Source organism: Carassius auratus, chromosome 12, assembly GCF_003368295.1.
Source record: "Carassius auratus strain Wakin chromosome 12, ASM336829v1, whole genome shotgun sequence".
Lineage (NCBI taxonomy): Eukaryota > Metazoa > Chordata > Actinopteri > Cypriniformes > Cyprinidae > Carassius > Carassius auratus.
In genome coordinates, this window is record NC_039254.1 from 8,215,241 (window position 1) to 8,234,515 (window position 19,275).

The 19,275-nt window shown below is 36.0% G+C and overlaps 1 protein-coding gene across 2 annotated transcripts; it reads right to left on the minus strand.

The window, feature by feature from the left end:
• Positions 1–865: 865 nt before the first annotated feature.
• tha1 (threonine aldolase 1) lies at positions 866–13,793 on the minus strand. 2 transcript variants are annotated; one of them, XM_026276701.1, is made up of 7 exons: positions 13,498–13,793; positions 11,203–11,286; positions 10,826–10,914; positions 10,113–10,298; positions 9,681–9,818; positions 3,079–3,271; positions 866–1,681 (listed from the first exon to the last, which is right to left on the minus strand). In XM_026276701.1, exons 1-7 carry the CDS (start codon positions 13,742–13,744, stop codon positions 1,374–1,376), a joined length of 1,245 nt encoding a protein of 414 aa, XP_026132486.1. In that variant the 5' UTR covers positions 13,745–13,793; the 3' UTR covers positions 866–1,373. The 2 variants fall into 2 exon arrangements, with proteins under 2 accessions (XP_026132486.1, XP_026132488.1); XM_026276703.1 differs by lacking the exon at positions 11,203–11,286.
• Between the last annotated feature and the right edge of the window lie 5,482 nt (positions 13,794–19,275).

Here is a 19,275-nt window from a genome sequence, read left to right on the forward strand (position 1 = left end):
ATTGTGGGAAACCATTAAAAGTGTGTGTACTTATGATGACATGGGTACTACAACGTAAACATGGTTTATGAGGACACTTCCTGTGTCCACATAAAACAAAAGGTTTAAAAAAACATACAAAACTGTGTTTTATGAACACGTCACTGCAGTGAGAGGAAAACAGAGTCTGCTCTTTTTTAAAAAAACTTTTTAATTATTTGACTTCATTATAACCTGTAGAGATAAACAGAGCCCATTCAGCTAGTGACTAAACTGTAGTCAGGTGTAAGCTAATCATGATTCATTATAGTCCATCATGGTGGAGGTGGTTTCCATGCATCTGAACTTTGAACCTTTAGTACTACCTTCATTCAGTGTATCAGAAGAAAACCTGCATCCAAATCTTGGAATGATGATCAAACCAGTATTTAGCCAATAAGACAGCAGTGCCTATTGATAGTGAAACTTTACCCATAACCAAAACATCCCAATAACCCCTGTATACATATATAGTAACATAATTACCATGAAATTCCCAATACATTCCTGAGGGTGCAGGTTTTCACAAGAGAATAGGGTAACCAAATTGCATTTTTAATATAATGCATTCGTTAGGGTTAGTTCTGCCTACAGTACAAGTTGCTGTTTTCTAAAACTTGTTCATTATGTTTTTATAGTACAGTGACCTCTTATGTAAATAAATCAAGGGCATTTTGGTTTCTCAGTTCATGACCCCGATAAGATCCAGCCAGAAAATATATGTTTTGTCTGGTAACAGAACAGCTAGTCAGCAAAATAGTCTAATACCCAAAACATATTAACAGCCTTCTTTCAGCCAAGAAGCTGACTGAACAAAACTAGTGAAGATCAGAAGCTGAAGTCAAAGTGATGATGATTAAAAAGTAGCAGAGTTTATTGAATATTCTTTTTCAATGCTCCTAAATCACAACAAGTAGTGTTATACCAAACAGCTTCACAACAACATACCATAAACCTTGAATTTCCATAAATATTCCCTCTTATCTCTTATTAATAAAGACAAACAGCGCCTGAAAAATACAGTCATAAAAATGCACCAAAATGGAAAAATAATATCAAAAGCAATAATATACGACAATATATAACAAACAAATCAACTAAATTAATATATAATGTCTATAATGATTATATGATTTGATTTAATGGAATAATAAAATGACTATAAATGAACGACTGAAGAATAAATGAACTTAAAATGAAGAAAGTAAAGTAAAACAAAAATATATGATGAATGTAAATCAGATCCTTCAGTAGTGAATACAGTTAAGTCATTTTGCAGTTTTACCTTTTTTTAAAAAGGTTCCTGGGACCAAAAGACTGGTGTGAAGACACCTCTGATTGGTCAAAAGCTCTTATCAAGATGCCCTGCTCGACTTAAGTTTGTGCTGTTGGGCCACAAACTGAGCCTTCAGTATAGCCAGCTGAGTGTCTTCCTCGCTGATGCCCAGATGCCACACAGCCCTGACTGCTCCCCCGAGATGGGGGAACATCAGAACCTTGACCCCCTGGCCCAGAGCCTCCACCTCTTCTTCATCTACGCCTGCCATCCGCTTGCAGAACTCCACCGGGCTCATCTGGGTGTCCCGCAGATGGAACCTCAAAATGTTGGTTTCCACAGTGTTCAGATCCAACTGGTACAGAGGAGGGTCACACTCTAACAATGCTACAAGAGAAAAGGCAAAATGCATTCCATCAGAATCTTCAAATGGAACACAAAAGGGGCATTTTAAATAATCCAATTTTAAATGCACTGAATTGGGACTGAACTTTCAAGCTTCAAAAATGGCACTATGTTGATATGACTTATATGTGTATTGTATTCCAAGGCTTGTGGTCACACAATTGCTTGTGTGAAAAACAAACCACCAGTGCTTGAAGTGGGCTGGTACACACTGGTATGAAGTACCGGCACTTCTAAATTTTAGCCTTTAAAGTACCTGCATTTTTTTGTGTGTACCGGCACTTCTGACATGTTGCAGGTACTCAGAGTAAAAGCGTCAGGATCTGGGTGATTATATGATCCCATATATGATTAGAAAGGACACTATACCAATCACTACCCACACGGGATCACCTCTCATCTTGACCAATCACTTGAAAAAATGCAAGCGGAGTGTGTGGAGCACAAGAGCATGTCAGGGGAGGCATGCAGAGTAGTAGAATAATAAAAAAATATTGATTACTACTTTGAATCAGTACTTTATAACAAAAATAACATAAAATAGAATAATAAAATGAAAAGAAGCAGGCTTTTGCGATCACACAATTTTAAACCGGTAAACTCCTGGAAAGTCCAAGGACCAGTGAACGAATTCAAACTGTAAGTTCAAAACAGCGCTTATGTAATTAGTATGTTTGATGTCCTAATTATTAGCTGTTTGATAATGTAATCAAGCCAAAGGCTAATGATCTCAATTACGATTATGTGTCTAATGTTGTAGAGAGTGATAAATCAAATACATTGTCTTCTAGAAAACCATGTATAATTCGCTCTTCCTCTTCAGAATTAGTTTTTAAAACATGCATGGCTGAATCGATCCAATATTGCAAATTGTCATTGTGTAGCGTTTACTTCTTAAGTTAACATGGATCAGGAAGTCTGATCTGGTGTGACTGAGTGGAGGTGGGGACTAGTTTGCATATTCATGCTTACTTGTATTCTAAAAGGGAGTTACGTTAAAGCCATTTTAGGACATTTATAAATTATTTTCATGAGAAAAAAAACCTTTTATTTTAATTATGAAATTATGATGAGTTTTAAGAGATAAAATTGGTGACTGCAGGGAGATTTTTAATAATCTATGTTCAGTCGTAGAGATTTACTAAGCATTATGGCCAAATGTGAATAAGTGTAATTAGATGACTAACAAAACGGTGGTGCTAATGAACTAATTCCAGCTACTGTGAATAAGAGTATGCTTAATTTCTATGCTTAATATATTCCTTTAATTATTTTATAATTATTATGGTCTAACAAAAATGGTATTCATCATGCAAAGGCTAACTAAATCATTACAATGCTTTTACAGTGTTGTGGAAGGAAATATAGGGTTCTGTCACCTTGAGCAAAGCTTCTGGCTTTCCTGTGGTCTTCCTCCAGTCTGCCAATCATGTCTGACAGGGCAATCTTACCAGCAGCTGCCAAGACACCCAACTGACGCATCCCACCGCCAAGTGCCTGGCAGGCACGTACTGCCCTCTGTATGAAATCTTTTGACCCACCTAGCATGGTGCCCACAGGTGCCCCGAGTCCCTGCCAAAGAGCAAATCATATCAGATTTTTAGCTATTCACATGAAATTTAATAGACGGGGATAGAGAATACAAAACAGAATCTATAAAAGAAAACATTTAGAACAGTACAGTACCGTTCAGATTTTACTGAATAATTACAGTATTAAAGTCGTGGCCTAATGGTTAGAGGGTTGGACTCCCAATCGAAGGGTTATGAGTTCTAGTCTCGGGCCGGACGGAATTGTGGGTGGGGGTAGCGCATGAACAGCTCTCTCTCCACCTTCAATACCACGACTTAGGTGCCCTTGAGCAAGGCATCGAACCCCCAACTGCTCCCCGGGCGCCGCAGCATAAATGGCTGCCCACTGCTCCGGGTGTGTGCTCACAGTGTGTGTGTGTTCACTGCTCTGTGTGTGTGCATTTCGGATGGGTTAAATGCAGAGCAAAAATTCTGAGTATGGGTCACCATACTTGGCTGAATGTCACTTCACTTTCACTTTCACTTAAATGGATGCATGTTTACACACCATCCACCATAATGCACTTAAATATGCTTTTTGTTAAAAAAGCATGATGGTATTACAGTATTTATTTGCATTTTCTTTATTAGAATTTTCAGTTTATTTTAATTTCGGTAGTTTAGCTTTTTTTTTTTGGTTCATTATTTCCTCTTTTTTAACCCTCTGGTCCTCTTCGTTTACGAGTCACACTTACCTTCTTCGCAGTCAAAAGTGACCAAAGCCTTAAAATTTTACTTTTTTTTTTTCCTTCAGGAAAACCAATGTAATATATTTTTGTTCAATAATATTTTTTGATTATTATATATGATTTTTATATTTATTAAATTTTTCATGAGCTATTTTCTCCATTAGAATTTATATATATCTTTATTTACTTTTTTTTATGAATGCAATAGTTCACTTTAAAATAGAGTGAAAGCATTTAAAATCCATTTTTTGATGTGAGAATTTGGGAATCTGGAGGCATTAAAAAAGTAAAAACTTGTGTAATGTTGTGTAACCTCTTGTATTAGCACCCTACATACAGGCTTTTGGATTCCCATAGTTTTTTAGACCTCATCTCTTCATTTATTTTTTTTAAGTTTTGCATTTAGAAATATATATAATCTAAAATAACACTTTTTGTCAAGGTTTAGATATTTTTGGTTAGATAAGTATCAGGTTTTACATTATGATTACAGTCAAACATTAAAATCTTGTTAGAAAGTGAACACATAGAAAGCATTTTTATTAAGTTTTTGATAATTAAAAAATCTAACAAAATAAGGAATGAAAAGTGATCATTGAAAACACTATACAAACATTTTGTAATTAATTAATATTTTATTTAATGTACTTAAATGTTAGAGAGAGAGAATGAGAATCTCTTTTGGATTTTTGGATTTATGATTTATTGATTTTATTTCAATAACTTGAAAAAAAAAAAACATTCGTTACTCTGATGCAGTCTTACCAGTTCATTTGTGTGTGTGTGTGTGTGTGTGAGAGAGGGAGAGATAGAGAGAAAGCAAGCCTTTTGTTTTTTTGTTTTCATTTATTGATTTCACATATTCTGACAATGTGCTCTCTTGCAGTCTTACCGGTTCATTTCTGTGTCTGTGTGTGTGTGTGTGTGAGAGAGAGAGCCCCTTTTGTATTTTTTTCCATTTATTGATTGGTATCTATTTTGCACTCCTGATATTCTGGAGAGTCACCCCTTGATTGCAGCACACTTTTTTCCTGACCAGTGGCTGATTTGTAGTTTGTACCACCAAAAGATTCACTGAGTTTTCAAATTTTTTCGTATTTCCCATTCATTTCCTATGTCGGACATTTTTGACCGCGAAGAAAGTAAGTGTATTTTTTTTTAACTCTTTAACATATCCAAATAATGTCCATGATTTTTTTTGTGTGTTCATATTGCTAATGTGACAAAACTAAAAGCCCCTTTCACACTGCTCGTCGGACCCGGCATATTGCCGGAACATTGCTGGGTTGCCTTCTGTGTGAAAGCAAACACGTCCCAGGATTGATTCCGGCATTGAACCCAGGTCGGGGACCTAGTAACATTGCCGGGTTCAATCCCGGGACGAGCACTGTGTGAACAAAAGCCAGATGTAATGCTGTGTCGAAGTGATGACGCATGTTACCTCGTGACTCTTTTACCGGCTGTTTTGAAGGAAGATCAACGTTCGCAACGAAAAAATATGTGCAAACTCTAATGAAGCAGAGATCAGTTAGTTCCTCACTTTCCATGCTGATGACGAGATCATTCGCTTGCTTCACTGAAAGTATAATGTGCCTAACGTTTTCGACTCGTACATTACACGTCACGCCCTGATGTCACTTGTCATTACGGGATCTTTACGGGTAAACGCATGCACATATTCCGGGTAATCACTGGCAGTGTGAAAGTGCAAAATCTAGCGACCCGGGAACAATTGCCGGAACACTTTACCCATGTATTTGCCGGAATGGCAGTGTGAAAGGGGCTCAAGTGTCATCTCATTCCGTTGAAGCTACGATTTTTTACATTTCAAAAATGACCAAAGAGGGCCAGAGGGGTACAGTATATCTTTAGTTTTATGAAATCTATTTTTAAGACTTTAGTGAAAACATTTTAGTTTTAAGCAACAACATTGCCATGAGGTCCACTTATAATATTAGTAAAAATGTTTTCTTGCCAAAAACAGTCAATTGAAATTTTATCTCGGAATTTTTAACTTAAACTGACACTTTTTCAAATAAGTAACATTTGGTTGGTCATGTGATCTTTAACATGTTGGCTCCTATAAGGCAACCTGCATTTAAAATGAAACAAGTCCTTTGTAAACCCCCCAATATGTCTTATGTAGCAGAAATGAGTCGAATCAGACAAATCAAAGAGTCTATCAGAGCTGTGTGCATTGAAACGAGAGCCGAACTCCTCAGGAAGTCATAAATCAGTTCTAGTGCCACAGGAACCAAGCAAGATAACCAACCAACCAACTTGTTCACACAACAGCTTTCAACATTAACACCAATAGAACAATTATTGACAATTTTAATTCGAAGAAGAGATTGTCAAATTTATTGTTCGTGATTGGAATGCAATGCTGGACATCACATGTAAACCCAGGAGATCAAGTTAAATACTTGCATTGACTTCCCCCCCAGCCAGTGAAACCAGACTGAAATTCCTAAGGGGGAAGGGCTTTAAACCTTTGTCTTCACAGAAAAGTCCCTTTTGCCAGAGAATGGCAAAGAAACTGCTTTTTATACATTATATATGGACCAGAATGAACTCAAAAAGACTTGTAAATGAGTCGTTCCATTGCTTAACTCCATATTCATTTATGTGTAACCCACACATTTGACTATCATGTATAATCACTTATTGTGTATGTCTTTTGATAACTATAGGATACATAGTCATGTCTCGTATTGACATAATCGAATTTTCTTGCTTGATATTGTCCTGACAATCATTTATTTGTAAAATATATCATAATCATGTTATAGGAATCATGTCCAAAATTAGACCCTGTGAGGCAAGAACCACATGCTTGGTAAGATAAACAATGATTTATGATACCCCAGACCCCAGGACCATATCTGATTGGTCAAGGCAACATTTGAGGGGTGGCCAACAAGGAAGTTTAAAAACTTTGGACACGATTAAATTTTGCTTTTAGTCTGCTTTTAGTCCCTAGCTGCTGCTATTAGCCATGTCGGCTTTTAGTTCCAGCCTTGCTCTTGCTATCAGTCATGCTATTAGTCATGCCTGCTCTTAGCTTTTAGCTTGTAGCTTTGCTACCTAGCTTTAGCTTGTAGCATCTAGCCATGCGGTTAGTCATCATTGTTCTTTGAGTGCGGTTTCAGCGTGCCTGCCTGCTGCTACTATGCCACAATGAGAAGGAACACAACCTAGTCTCATCAAACTTTATTTCTTTTCTTTTCCGTTTGAGAGTTTCGTGTTCTAAGTTAAGTTTTGTAACGTCGAGTCTCCGACGCCTGACTCACACGACTCTGCACTTTGAGCCAACGCCCAACAACCACGGGCTTCCCAAGACGTCACTTCACTACTGAACTTCCAGCCAATCAGCGACACCGGGATACCCCTTTCAACGGAAGTCCCTTTCACAGGAAACTAAGGCAACGTATCCCCAGATATTTGTTGTGCTGGTGTATCTAATATAATTTTAGTCACATTGAGGAACTCAATGCAAGGGCTAATTACGTGATTGATAGTTGTTCATGTCTATGCAATTTAACGTATTGCTGTAAACTTGGGATTCCATATTTCCATTCTCTTAAACTCATCTTTCCCTAACTTTCGACCTCCCTGCAACTTGTGTGAATGTGTGTGTGCGTGTGTTTATATGTTAGATTAGTTTATATGTCTTAGATTTATCTAATAAAGCCTTATTCATATTGAAAAGAGAAGTATCTTGTGTTTTGTGCTTACAAGTTAATGTCTTAAACTGCCGATCTTGTTACTGTGCTAATTGATAGTGTTTTCACTATAGTTTGGATATTAGTATCCAGCGCAGATTTGATGTTAAACGGCTCGTTCACTGAACCGCAGGCGCGTCTCCGTGAACAGCCGTGAAACAGTGATTCTGTTCAAATTCCCTTTAAAATCTTAAATGATTCCCTTTGAGCTAAATTGACCTGTTTCCCTTACACTTACAATCATATTTCATTTATGAATAAAGTATGACGTACATTGTACAACATAATCAACAACTTAAAAATCACTCAAGCATAAATGCATCAGGTATAATCAAACAGCTGTTACAATACATGAGCAGGCAGAGATTTATAAATGACACCTGGAATACAGATGGTTGCTTTTCTCTGAATGTCTGTAGTCAGGACATGCAGAAGTGATTTGTTATTCATATCGGTGGTCTTTGTCTATATAAACCCCAATTACATTTAATGTCTTTCAGGGAGAGGGAAAGAGGAAAGCCTATTTGTAGCTAGACGCAAACAAGTTCTGTAATTAAAATGCAAATACGCTAGTTGACATCTACTCCGGGGATTTTGTTGAGAGTTGAGAGTGATTAGGTTTTACTTCAGGGTCTCTTCAATCGACTTTGTGTGTATGTGATGATCTGAGTTGTGATGTCGAGTTCATTCCACAGGGAGTAATGAGGAGCACATTTCAAATCCTAGATGATACGATGTGATTACAGGTGTGTTATCAGAGAAAAGTACCATCACACTTTGATGATATGAATAAAATAAGACTTGATAATCTAGATGTGTGAGACACCTTCAGGGTGCAGGTTATGAAGCATACCAGCCCTGACTTTAACAAGGCCATTTTCAATGCCTTTCCATTTCCATTTTTCTCGCCTAAACTGATTTCTCCTGCGTTTGGTGGAAACTCTACAGATTCTGTTTCTCACTGCCCGGAGTTGTTTTGTTTTGTTTTGTTCAAAATTACTGACATAATTTCTTTGGAAAAGAACTTTCTAGTGCGTGCAAACTACTGCTAGTTTATAATAAGTACATTTTTTCTATTATGAAAATCTCAATACTGTTCAAGGTGAATCTGTTGCTGCATTTACTGTGCAGTTTCAATTTTCAAAATATGTTCTGCTTTTATTTGCCTGCTGGCTGTCATAATAAAACAACCTACATTGTTATGTATGAGATAAAGACTAATCATTCCCAAAAATGTATCAATACACACACACACACACTCACTTCTGTTCAAAAGTTTGGGGTCAAACTTAAAAAAAGTTTGACTTCTTTAAATACTATAAGAACATTGATATTACTTAATATAATTGTGATTAATATATAACCATTACTGCTTTGCAACAAACAAAAAGCACTACTCTACACTGCGAACATTTGGGCAGTGTTAGGCAAATTCTCCCACACAGTGACGTAGACACGTGGGGGCGTGTTTAAACGAGGTGATTTAGGAGGGCATGGACAAGTCTTAACTTTCATAAAGAATTTCTCTTTGGATTTGAGACACCAAGAGCTTGTAACACTCCAAAGAGAATGCATCATAAGACCCCTTTATATAGAAAAAAAAATTAAAAAATTATTTTAAATAGATTTCTTGTAACTTTAGGATTTTTTTTTTGTAATTTTCAACTGTCAAATCTGATCAGTTAAATGCATCCTTAATAAAAAAAAAATACAATAGTAAAAAAAGTACTGACTATATATTTTTTAATAAATAATTGTACTAAATCAACATGTTGAGTTAACATTAACTTCATATCAGACATGCAATGTCATATTTAGCAGAAGTGAATGTATTAGAACAGCTAACTGAGCTTTATATATATATATATATATATATATATATATATATACATATATATATATATATATATATATATAAAAAAAGCCATACTAGAAAAACAGAAATTGCATTAAAGTGGAACATAAACAAGAACGGCCAGAGAATATGAGTGCTCACCTTGGACAGACACACACTGACAGAGTGGCAGTGCTGCAGTATATCAGCGGGTTGGACGCCCAGAGCCACGGCTGCATGCATCACCCTCGCTCCATCCATATGCACAGCCAAACCAAACTCATCAGCCACAGACCGAAGCTTTGAGTGAGAAACACATACAGTTATATTTGTCTAAGTCTTCTACATTATTTTTAAACTTTTAACATAAAAGTGTTATGTGCATTTTCTATGGCAAGAGGTGAAACTATTTTTGCTGCAGTCTTGAATAAATCAGTCTCTGTTTAATCACTCATTTACTAAATGATCTTCACCAGGAGGTGTAAATGGAGGGATTGAGTCCCATTTCTCAGAGTTTAGCCCCAGGTGTCTGGCTGCCTTAACATATTCTCTCTCACACACGTTTAATGAACCAATGTTTAACCAATATCTAACCTCCTGCAGGAAGGATAGTGGGAGGACGCGGCCTCCCTGAACATTGTGCGTGTTTTCCACACAAACCAGGCGGGAGCGTGGGTAGTGTTGGTTAGGGTAACCGTGACGGATCTTGGAAATCAACTGGTTGATGTCAAAGGTGCCATCGGCAAGAGTAGTGACTGTTACAGAATGGACGCCTGCCACCTATGAACAAAAACAAAAGCACATTGTATCTCAGCCTACGGATTATATGCTTTACGGGTGCTTCTTCAACTGAAGGCACATTTGGACTTTTGAAAATAAACCAATAATTTGTTGGTCTGCCAACAAAGTTCAACAGTAAAAATACACTAATGTTCAAAAGTTTGGTGTCAGTAAGTTTTTACTTTTTGGTTTTGTTTTTTTAAGAAATTAATACCTCTATTCAGCAAGGACCCATTAAACTGAATCAAAAGTGACCGAAAACACTTTTACAATATGTTTTTTTTTTTCATTTATTCATTCATCATTTATCAAAATAAATCCTTGGCGTGAAATAAGGTTTAAAGAAAAAAATCTTTAAATGACCACATCTCCAAACTATAATTGTGTTTAATTGCATTTTGTGTTGAATATGACATTTTTATAAAAATTATATTGATATAAGATTTCAAGAATAATAAAGGGAATAACATGAGAGACAAAAACATATAAGCCTTTGTAAGAGACAAATAGCCCCCATGTGTTCATACCTGTGCACTTCCCCCTTGCTCATAAACGTGAATATGAGAGAGATCACCTACTATCATCTCATCCCCCCTCTCTCTGCAGTGCACCATAACTGAGTCAAAGAAGGAAAAAAGAAAAGAGGGTAACACATGTGTTGGGAAGAACAACTCTCCTATGTGTTATAGTGTAACATCTGGACACTTACAAGAACAAAATTCCATATTATTTTTGAAATATCAGATTTTAATATCCAGAAGCAGCTCTACATCAGGTAGAGACAGAGACCACGGTGACATTGAAAAACAGCATTATATGTGTCCATTTTACCTCAAAGCTTTTACAAAGTGACAACTGTAAACAAGTTTTATTAATAGCCCTGGGCACCATCCTGCAATCTCACCTGCAATCAGGTTACTCATCGTTCCTGTGGGGACATACAAAGCTGCTTCCATGCCAAACATATCAGCAGCAAACTTTTGTAGTTCTACAAAAAAATATATATTATTATTATTTTTTTTTTATGTGGTTAACACCTTGTAATGCTGAGTTACACAACACTACTACCTGATGAAATACACGTTGTTTTTATTTAACAAGATGCAAAGCATAGCCTAACACAGGGTAACAGATGTGTAACGCCCTCTCCTGGCCAATTATAGGAACAGCAGGTATAACTGCAGACCACAGAGGAGCAAGGTTGCATCCAGGGCTCGAATTGAGGGGATGGCAACCCCCGGTTGAAAAAAAAACAACAACTCTATCCCCTCTTACCATCCCCTTTAGATTAATAATGTATATTATGTAAAACTTATAATGCAAATGAAATGTTAAAATTATATATTTAGGCTATAATAATTCACAAACTAAATAGCTGTGATTGGCCAATCAGAACTCGGTAGTTTCACACAAGCAGAAGCAATTTTAGTAAATTTTCAAGCACAACATTTGAGGTTCTTTAAAAAGAAGACAACCGAAACGTATGATTTTTTTCCTTGATTATAATTTAAAGACATTCCCCGACATAATGTTATTGTGCTGTATGTGTGACTGTGTGAGGGATTGAGAGACGATAGTTGAGCTGACATTTTCAAGTCACCGACTTTGCAAAAACCTAAAAAAAACACTTCCTTAAAGTCTAAAAGCTTTCACTGTGCTATATTAAGTCTGTTAAAATACAGTTGTAATGCACTAATAATTTAAGCAATGAAATAATGTTTTTACATTATTTTCAATTCATTGCAATCAATGTACTTTTCTTAATATCATCGCATGTGTTGTATAAGTGTTTCGTTCATTGAATGAATCAGATTTTGAACGAATCGAGTGATTCAAGTCAATTCAGATGGACTCACTTGTTTCGTTGGTAATTCAATCAACCGTTTTGAATGAATCGTTTGATTTGAATGAATCAATAAATCATTTATTAAAACATGGACTTTCTGCCACATACTGGCGGTTTTACTGTCATCTTTATTTATCCATTACAGGCCTAAACAAGACAAGGGGTGTATTCAAGAAAGCAGGGTTAACTTACCGTGAACTCAACCCTGAACTCTCGGTTGATTAACCCCAAACCTTGCTGACTCGAGGTATGTGGTTCCAAAAACACGTCCGGGTCGGGAGTAAGTTCATTCAACTCAGGGTATGTTCCTGGTTAAGACTCAAGACATTCTCAACAGTGCGACGAATCGACGAGTCAAAAAGCTCGCCAAGCTGTTTTTTTCTTCTTCTTTTGTTCATTAGTTGTTTACCTGCTTAGTGCATATCTCCACCTAATTGATGGCTGTGCAATCTTTTTTTTTTTCATTTAATCTTTACTCCTTGAGAATGTGAATTATAATTATGCTAGCCTAATTATACATTAAGTCATATCAGATATGTATTTTGATTTAGAATTTAGACATTATAGAAAATGCCACTCCATGTGTGAGATAACATAAAATGTAATAAATAAAATATACAAATATATATAAGTTGAAAATTACCTTGTCATAGTGTTTTATAATTTATACATACCTCTTAATACATAATTTATAGATAACTCAATTTTTAAGGCTATAATATATAATATGTAATATATCTATAATATATTACATATTGTAATATTATATAATGTGTCACGCCCACTGAAGGCAGGCTGAAGTGAACTAACCCTGAAACATAACCTGCTCTGGAGCAGGTTAAGTTCAGAGAGTGAGTTGCTATGACTACTAACAAACCCTGAAAGTTACCTGTTTTTTTAACCAAAATTTCAGGTTATCCGCTTACATACTCTTAAACATACCTGGGTATGTCACATAACCTGCTTTCTTGAATACCCCCAAGCCAGCACTTACCTGCACAAAAAAAAAACATTTAGCAAAATATTGATCAAAATTCCTCCATTTCAGGCACCAGAAGAAAAAAAAATTTCTTAAACTTAGCTACTAATACTTTTTTTTAAATTGAACAAATTTTGTAATCATTATGTACAATTAACTACAGGGACAACCCCCCCACTCCCCAATATAAAACGAAATTACTGAAAAAAATGATTTTTTCTTTTTTATAATTCGACCACTGGTTGCATCTACCACATCTGTTTTATGAATTTAAAAGATGAACCACAATTAAGTATTACTGGGACCATTTAACTAATCAGAATAAGAATCTGACATAACCGAAGCACAAAACTGACTGTGTGTCTATCTCTAACCATTAACCGTGGGGTCTTCTCCGAACACATTGTCTCCGACCTCTGCCTCGGCCATGGCTCGGCGCATGCCTGCTCCGGGTTTGGTGACCGTGTCACTGCGGAGGTCAACGGTGCGGACGGCTGATCCCGGGACCACCTGCCGGGACCCATAGTACATCCGCATTGGATCCAGGTGAACAACTCCACGAGGTTTGTGGAAAAAATGACGGAGTATACGAGCTGGAACCGTTAGTGTTTTGCAGCTCATGTCTTCTAGCCAACTTTGTACAACAATGTATCGATCATGCGCGTAGGTTTGGTCTCAGCTTCGGTGGGACACACCCCCCACCCCCGCCCCCCCGGGAATTCTTTTGTTGTAAGTTACCAGTGATTTAATGGTGATTTCCTTTTTTATTTCAGACTGTTGTCAATACAGAATGTCACAATACAGAAGTGAATCTACTTCATCTCATTATATTGTATCCTGACCCTGATATACCATCCTGTATACTGTCCCTAAAGAGCTAGTATAACTGTATAATCTCAAAAATGCACTCTCAAAAAACAAAAAAAAAAACAAAAAAAAAAACCTGAGACTGTGTAATGCTGAACAACCAAACGTTTTATTAACATAAATTATTATTTACACTAACAAAAGATACTCTGTCACAAGGAAACAAATCTAAATAAATAAATATAATAACCTTTTTCTAACAGTTACACTCCAGTACACTCACGTTTATGATGACTGCAAGATTCTAAGTTAAGGTACATGCTAATTGACATTCAGTTACTTTCTAACATAGCATTCTATCAGCCTGGGTAACACATACTCACCAGTTTATAGTATTTTCCACAGTAGAATCTGCATTTGAAAGCCTGATCAGTCACTACTGCTAGTTTATTTGTGTGGCTAGCTAGTTATTTTGCCTACTTACACTCTGACTCTGCTTTATGAAAAAGCTTCTTATGTCCCCTTTCTTCTTCTTGGGTGGCATCTACAAAGTACAATATGGGGCAAAAAAAAAAAAAAAAGGAATATTAAAATGTTTTTACCCTGGCCTTTGTATGTGGCAGAGAGACAGCCCTGATAACTTACCGTCGGCGTCGTCAACATGCGCGCGCACACAAACCAAGCGCTAGCTGCTAGTGCAAGCACAAAAGTCGTCCCGGCCCGCGCGTGTAGCCTGTCAGATACCGCGCCGCCAATCAAATTACATCGTTTCTTGTACTATCGTCGTCCTGGCCGTTGGAATCGATACAAATAACAGTGCAAAAATCCAAATAGCAGTTCAAAGGAGCTTGCTAAATATTGGTGGGGACAAATTAGTCATCTCAAAATATTGATAGGTACTAGTACCTAGCGTCCCCCCCCCAAACCTACGCCCATGGCTATCGATATATTCCGCAATATCTGATGAATCAGTTCACAGAACTTTACTGAACTTTCTTTTTCCGCTTACTGTTTTTTAACGACAGCTGACACCCACACAAACAGGTGCATTACTGCTACCTTCTGCTCATAAGTGGGGTTTTTTATATTATATTTATCAACCCTGTCTATCTAATAAAATAAAAGAAGACTTTACTATTCATTTTACTTGCAAATGTAATTAAAACCTTAACATTAAGATCCCGAATTAAATTTTTCCTTATTTCTACTATCATTTTTCCTCATTCTTGTTCGTACTTGCTACATTCAAGAAACACATTGTTTGTTTCTTCAACATGACATTGTTTACATAACCCAATGGGATGTTTCCCTATTATTTGAAGTGTCCTATAAACGCGAGTGCCCTAGCAATAACTGTTAAAGATAACCTCTTCTTTCCTTGACTTAAACTTTATATTATGATTAACCTTGTTTATTAAAACATGAAAGGAATCTACCTTTAAAAGATCTTAAATTCATTAAGACTGAAACAGAGTCAGAACAAATTAAAACATTCTAAGGTATGTGTTCTTTAACCCTCTTCAATGCCAAGAGCATTCCTATAATTTCTACAGAATAAATTTGAAAGACGTGAAGTTCGCTTTACTCCACTTATCCACTGGTCATCACGGTCTTGAAATAAAAAAAGCAGCCCCAGTTATTTGATCTTCTGGATCTTTTGAGCTGTCTGTATACACTTGTACATTATATGCCTGGTGTATTGGACTCTGGTAAATATTGAAAATATAGATGACAAGTCAACTTCATGATGGTTGACATCTTCTGACATTTCTTAACTATTTTATTTATATGTTCAGCTCAAGTAAGATTTGCATCAAAATAAATACCTAAAAACTTAAATACCTTCACTCTTTCTAATGATTTCTCTTGTACTGATTTTGATCTTCAAACTAGCTTCTGAAAAAACCCTCTTCCTTACTTTTCTCCACTGAGAATTTAAATCCCCATTCATATGCCCATGTAATCCTCCTATTAATATATAAAATATTCCTTCCCCTTTTCCAGAGAGCCCCATCATCTGCAAACAGAGATGTACCTATATCTGGTTTTAACTGATTTAAATTAAAACATAATTTATAATTATGGAAAACAATAGTGGACTTATTACACTCCCTTGTGGAGTTCCATTTTCTATCTGGAATGTATTTGACACTTCATTTCCCCATTTTTACCTTGATGCTTCTGTTTGCAAAAAAAATAAATAAATAATTAAATTAATTAAAAATTATTAATTTTATCAAAAGTCCCTCTCTCCACATCATATCATAATCCTTCTTGGAATCCAAAAATACTGCTATTTCTAACTCTTTATTTATCTGTCCTTTCCAAATTCCATTTTCTAAACATACAATAGAATGCATTGTTCCTCTTCCTTTTCTAAAACCACTTTGATATTATTATATTAATCCTCTTTTTTCCCAAAAATATATATCAACCTTTCCATTATCATCCTTTCTATGACTTTACAGACATTCACCTAAGAGCTATCAGTCTTTAATTAGGGTTTGAAGGATCTTTTACTGGCTTTCTTATAGGTACTATTATTGCTTATTTCCAGACTTTTAGAAGTCTGTCATTACGCCCATACTCTATTATATAATTCTATTTTTTCCCCCACAGTCCCATCTTTAAGATGTCTTATTATATATCCGACTTGATCCTTTCCTGGAGATGATCTTTTTTATAAGCATTACAAATAGCTCTTAATTCATCTCTATCGAATGGGAAGTTAATTGTCTGGCTCTCCATTCTCCAACCCCACTCCTTACCAATGGTTCTATATTTCGTCTTTTTATTATTTCTCTCCTCCTCTTTCCTTCCTCACTTAAGTTCCCTGACCCATGTATCTGTGCAATCGTTTTTACTAGCATTTCAGCTTTGTCCTATTACAACTACTTCTCCTTCTGACTCTAATACTGGATATTCCTACTCTTTATTATTACCTTTCATTCTCTTGATCATATTCCACACATCCCCTACTGGATTAGTTCTTCCAATTCCACTACAGAAACCATGCCAGCTTTCTCTTTTAGTTTGCCTTATAGTTCTCCTCACAACAGGTTGAGTTTTCTTAAATAAAACTAGATGATTATAATTATGCGTTCTCTTAAGAAGTTTAAAAGCCTAATTTCTAGCTCTCAAATCTTTACTACACTTGTCTGTCCACCAAGGAACTGCTTTTCTTGTAATTTTTCCTTTACTTTTTGGAATTGATTCTGATACTTTTTCATTAAGGACATCAATGTCTTGATTTTAACAAATCGCAGCATTTTTTTCCTCACACATTTCATCAAATTTATCCCAATTTGCTTTTTAAAATAATACGTTTTCTCCTCTTTGAGTTACAGTTCTATCTGTCTCAATATCCAATATTATAACTATTGCATAGTGATCTCTCCCAATGCTAGATTCCCCCAAAACTTCCCAATTACACACTAGCCAAATTCTTCGAAAATAGTGTCAATTCCAACACGGACTCCATTCCTGTATGAATGTCTATCATTGTTTCAATCCCATCATTTAAGCATACCAGCTCCCTCACCTATATCAATTCCTCAACTACTCAACCATTGGCATTTATGTAACTTCCTCCCCATAGTGAATTATGTGCATTTAAATCCCCACACCATACAACTCTATGACTATCTTGACTATGTACTTCCTATAACTTATCTAACTCCAATTTTTTACATGGGTTAAAATATTTTATTTATTTATTTATTTATAATTATTTAATAAATGTTGCAAATGCACCAACACGCCATACTATACTATACCCTTAACTTAATTTATCTTTCAAATGAAACCCATAACTGACCTCTTTGCTCTTTAGTTTTGCTGCCTCTGCATATGCTTATTAGCTTCTTCTCCACCTTCCTTTTCTGTATCTCCATTTCTATTTTCAATACTTTACATCCTCTGAATGCAGAACTGTCTGCAAGGCTGCCAACTCTCATGAGGACTGCCTATGCATAGGGCCCGGGATCTTGTGCAGCGCCCCTGCCTGTAAACACTATTTTGGTAAATAAGCAAATTTGAAATATAGATGGGTAATTTACCCATTAGTGCTCTAGCAATAAAAATCAATAAATGGATTTTCCTTCTGAGGGAGAGGGAGGACCATTGTACAGTTTCATACAGAGTACAGTGGTGAGTCCTATTTGCTGCACCTGTAATGAAACATAAAGCTCAGTGGTATAGTACATCTAGTTTTTTTAAAATAAAAATAAAGTAGAGTGCATATAAATTAGGTCACCATAATCCATAACTGATAAAAATGTGTTCTGCACCAACCTTTGCCTTGCTGAATAAGAAAAGCAATTCTTTAATCTAAAATAAAAACCTATCTTGGGTCTGAGTTTTTTTTTTTAAAGACTCTCAATATGGACCCCAAAGAAAATTTATCATCAAACCAAATACCTAAGTATTTGTAGGAAGTCACTTTCTCTATTGGAGTACCACTTTGTGTTAAAATAGTGAAATCGTTAAGAGAATGTGAACGTGTAAAAACCAGTCATCTTGTTTTTTTAGCATTTAATACCAACTTTAATCCTACCAGAGATTTTTGTACCTGACTAAAGACAGACTGTAAATTATGAATTGCTTCCTTCAATGACATAGCAAAGGTGTACAAAATAGTGTATTCTGCGTACAGATGAGCCTTAGCTTGATTTAGATTCCAACCTAAATAATTTATATAAATGGAAAATAAAATAGGGCCCAAAACTGAACCTTGAGGGACACCCATTTTTACTTCTAGCAGGGATGAAGTACAGTTATCTAATGCCACACACTGAGTTCTACCACTCAAGTAATTAGAAAACCAATTTAGCACATTGCTACTAAAACCTATGTTTTGCAATCTTTGCAGAAGAAGATAATGGTCAACAGTGTCGAATGCTTTAGATAAATCAATAAATAAAGCAGCACAAGACTTTTTGTAATCTAAATCATTAACAATACCATTCATAACTTAGGTTACAGACGTAATTGCACTGTGCCCTGGCCAAAAACCAGACTGAGTTGGACTTAAAATACAGTTGTCAACTAAAAAATGTTTTAGTTGCTTATTTATTAGAGACTCAAACAATTTAGCCAAGACAGATTGGTCTGGAGATTGGTCGACAATTGTCTAAGGCTGACGGGTCTCCACTTTTTAATAATGGGAGGACAAATGCAAATTTCCATGACTTGGGGATAGAACCACTGTATAGACTAAGATTAAAAATGGAGGAAATGTGATAAGCAATCAAGTTTGCAGCAGTTTTGAGGAAATATGGCTCAATCTGGTCTGGGCCAGCAGACTTTTTACAGTCCAAGCCTAACAGTGCCTCTCGTACTTCAAA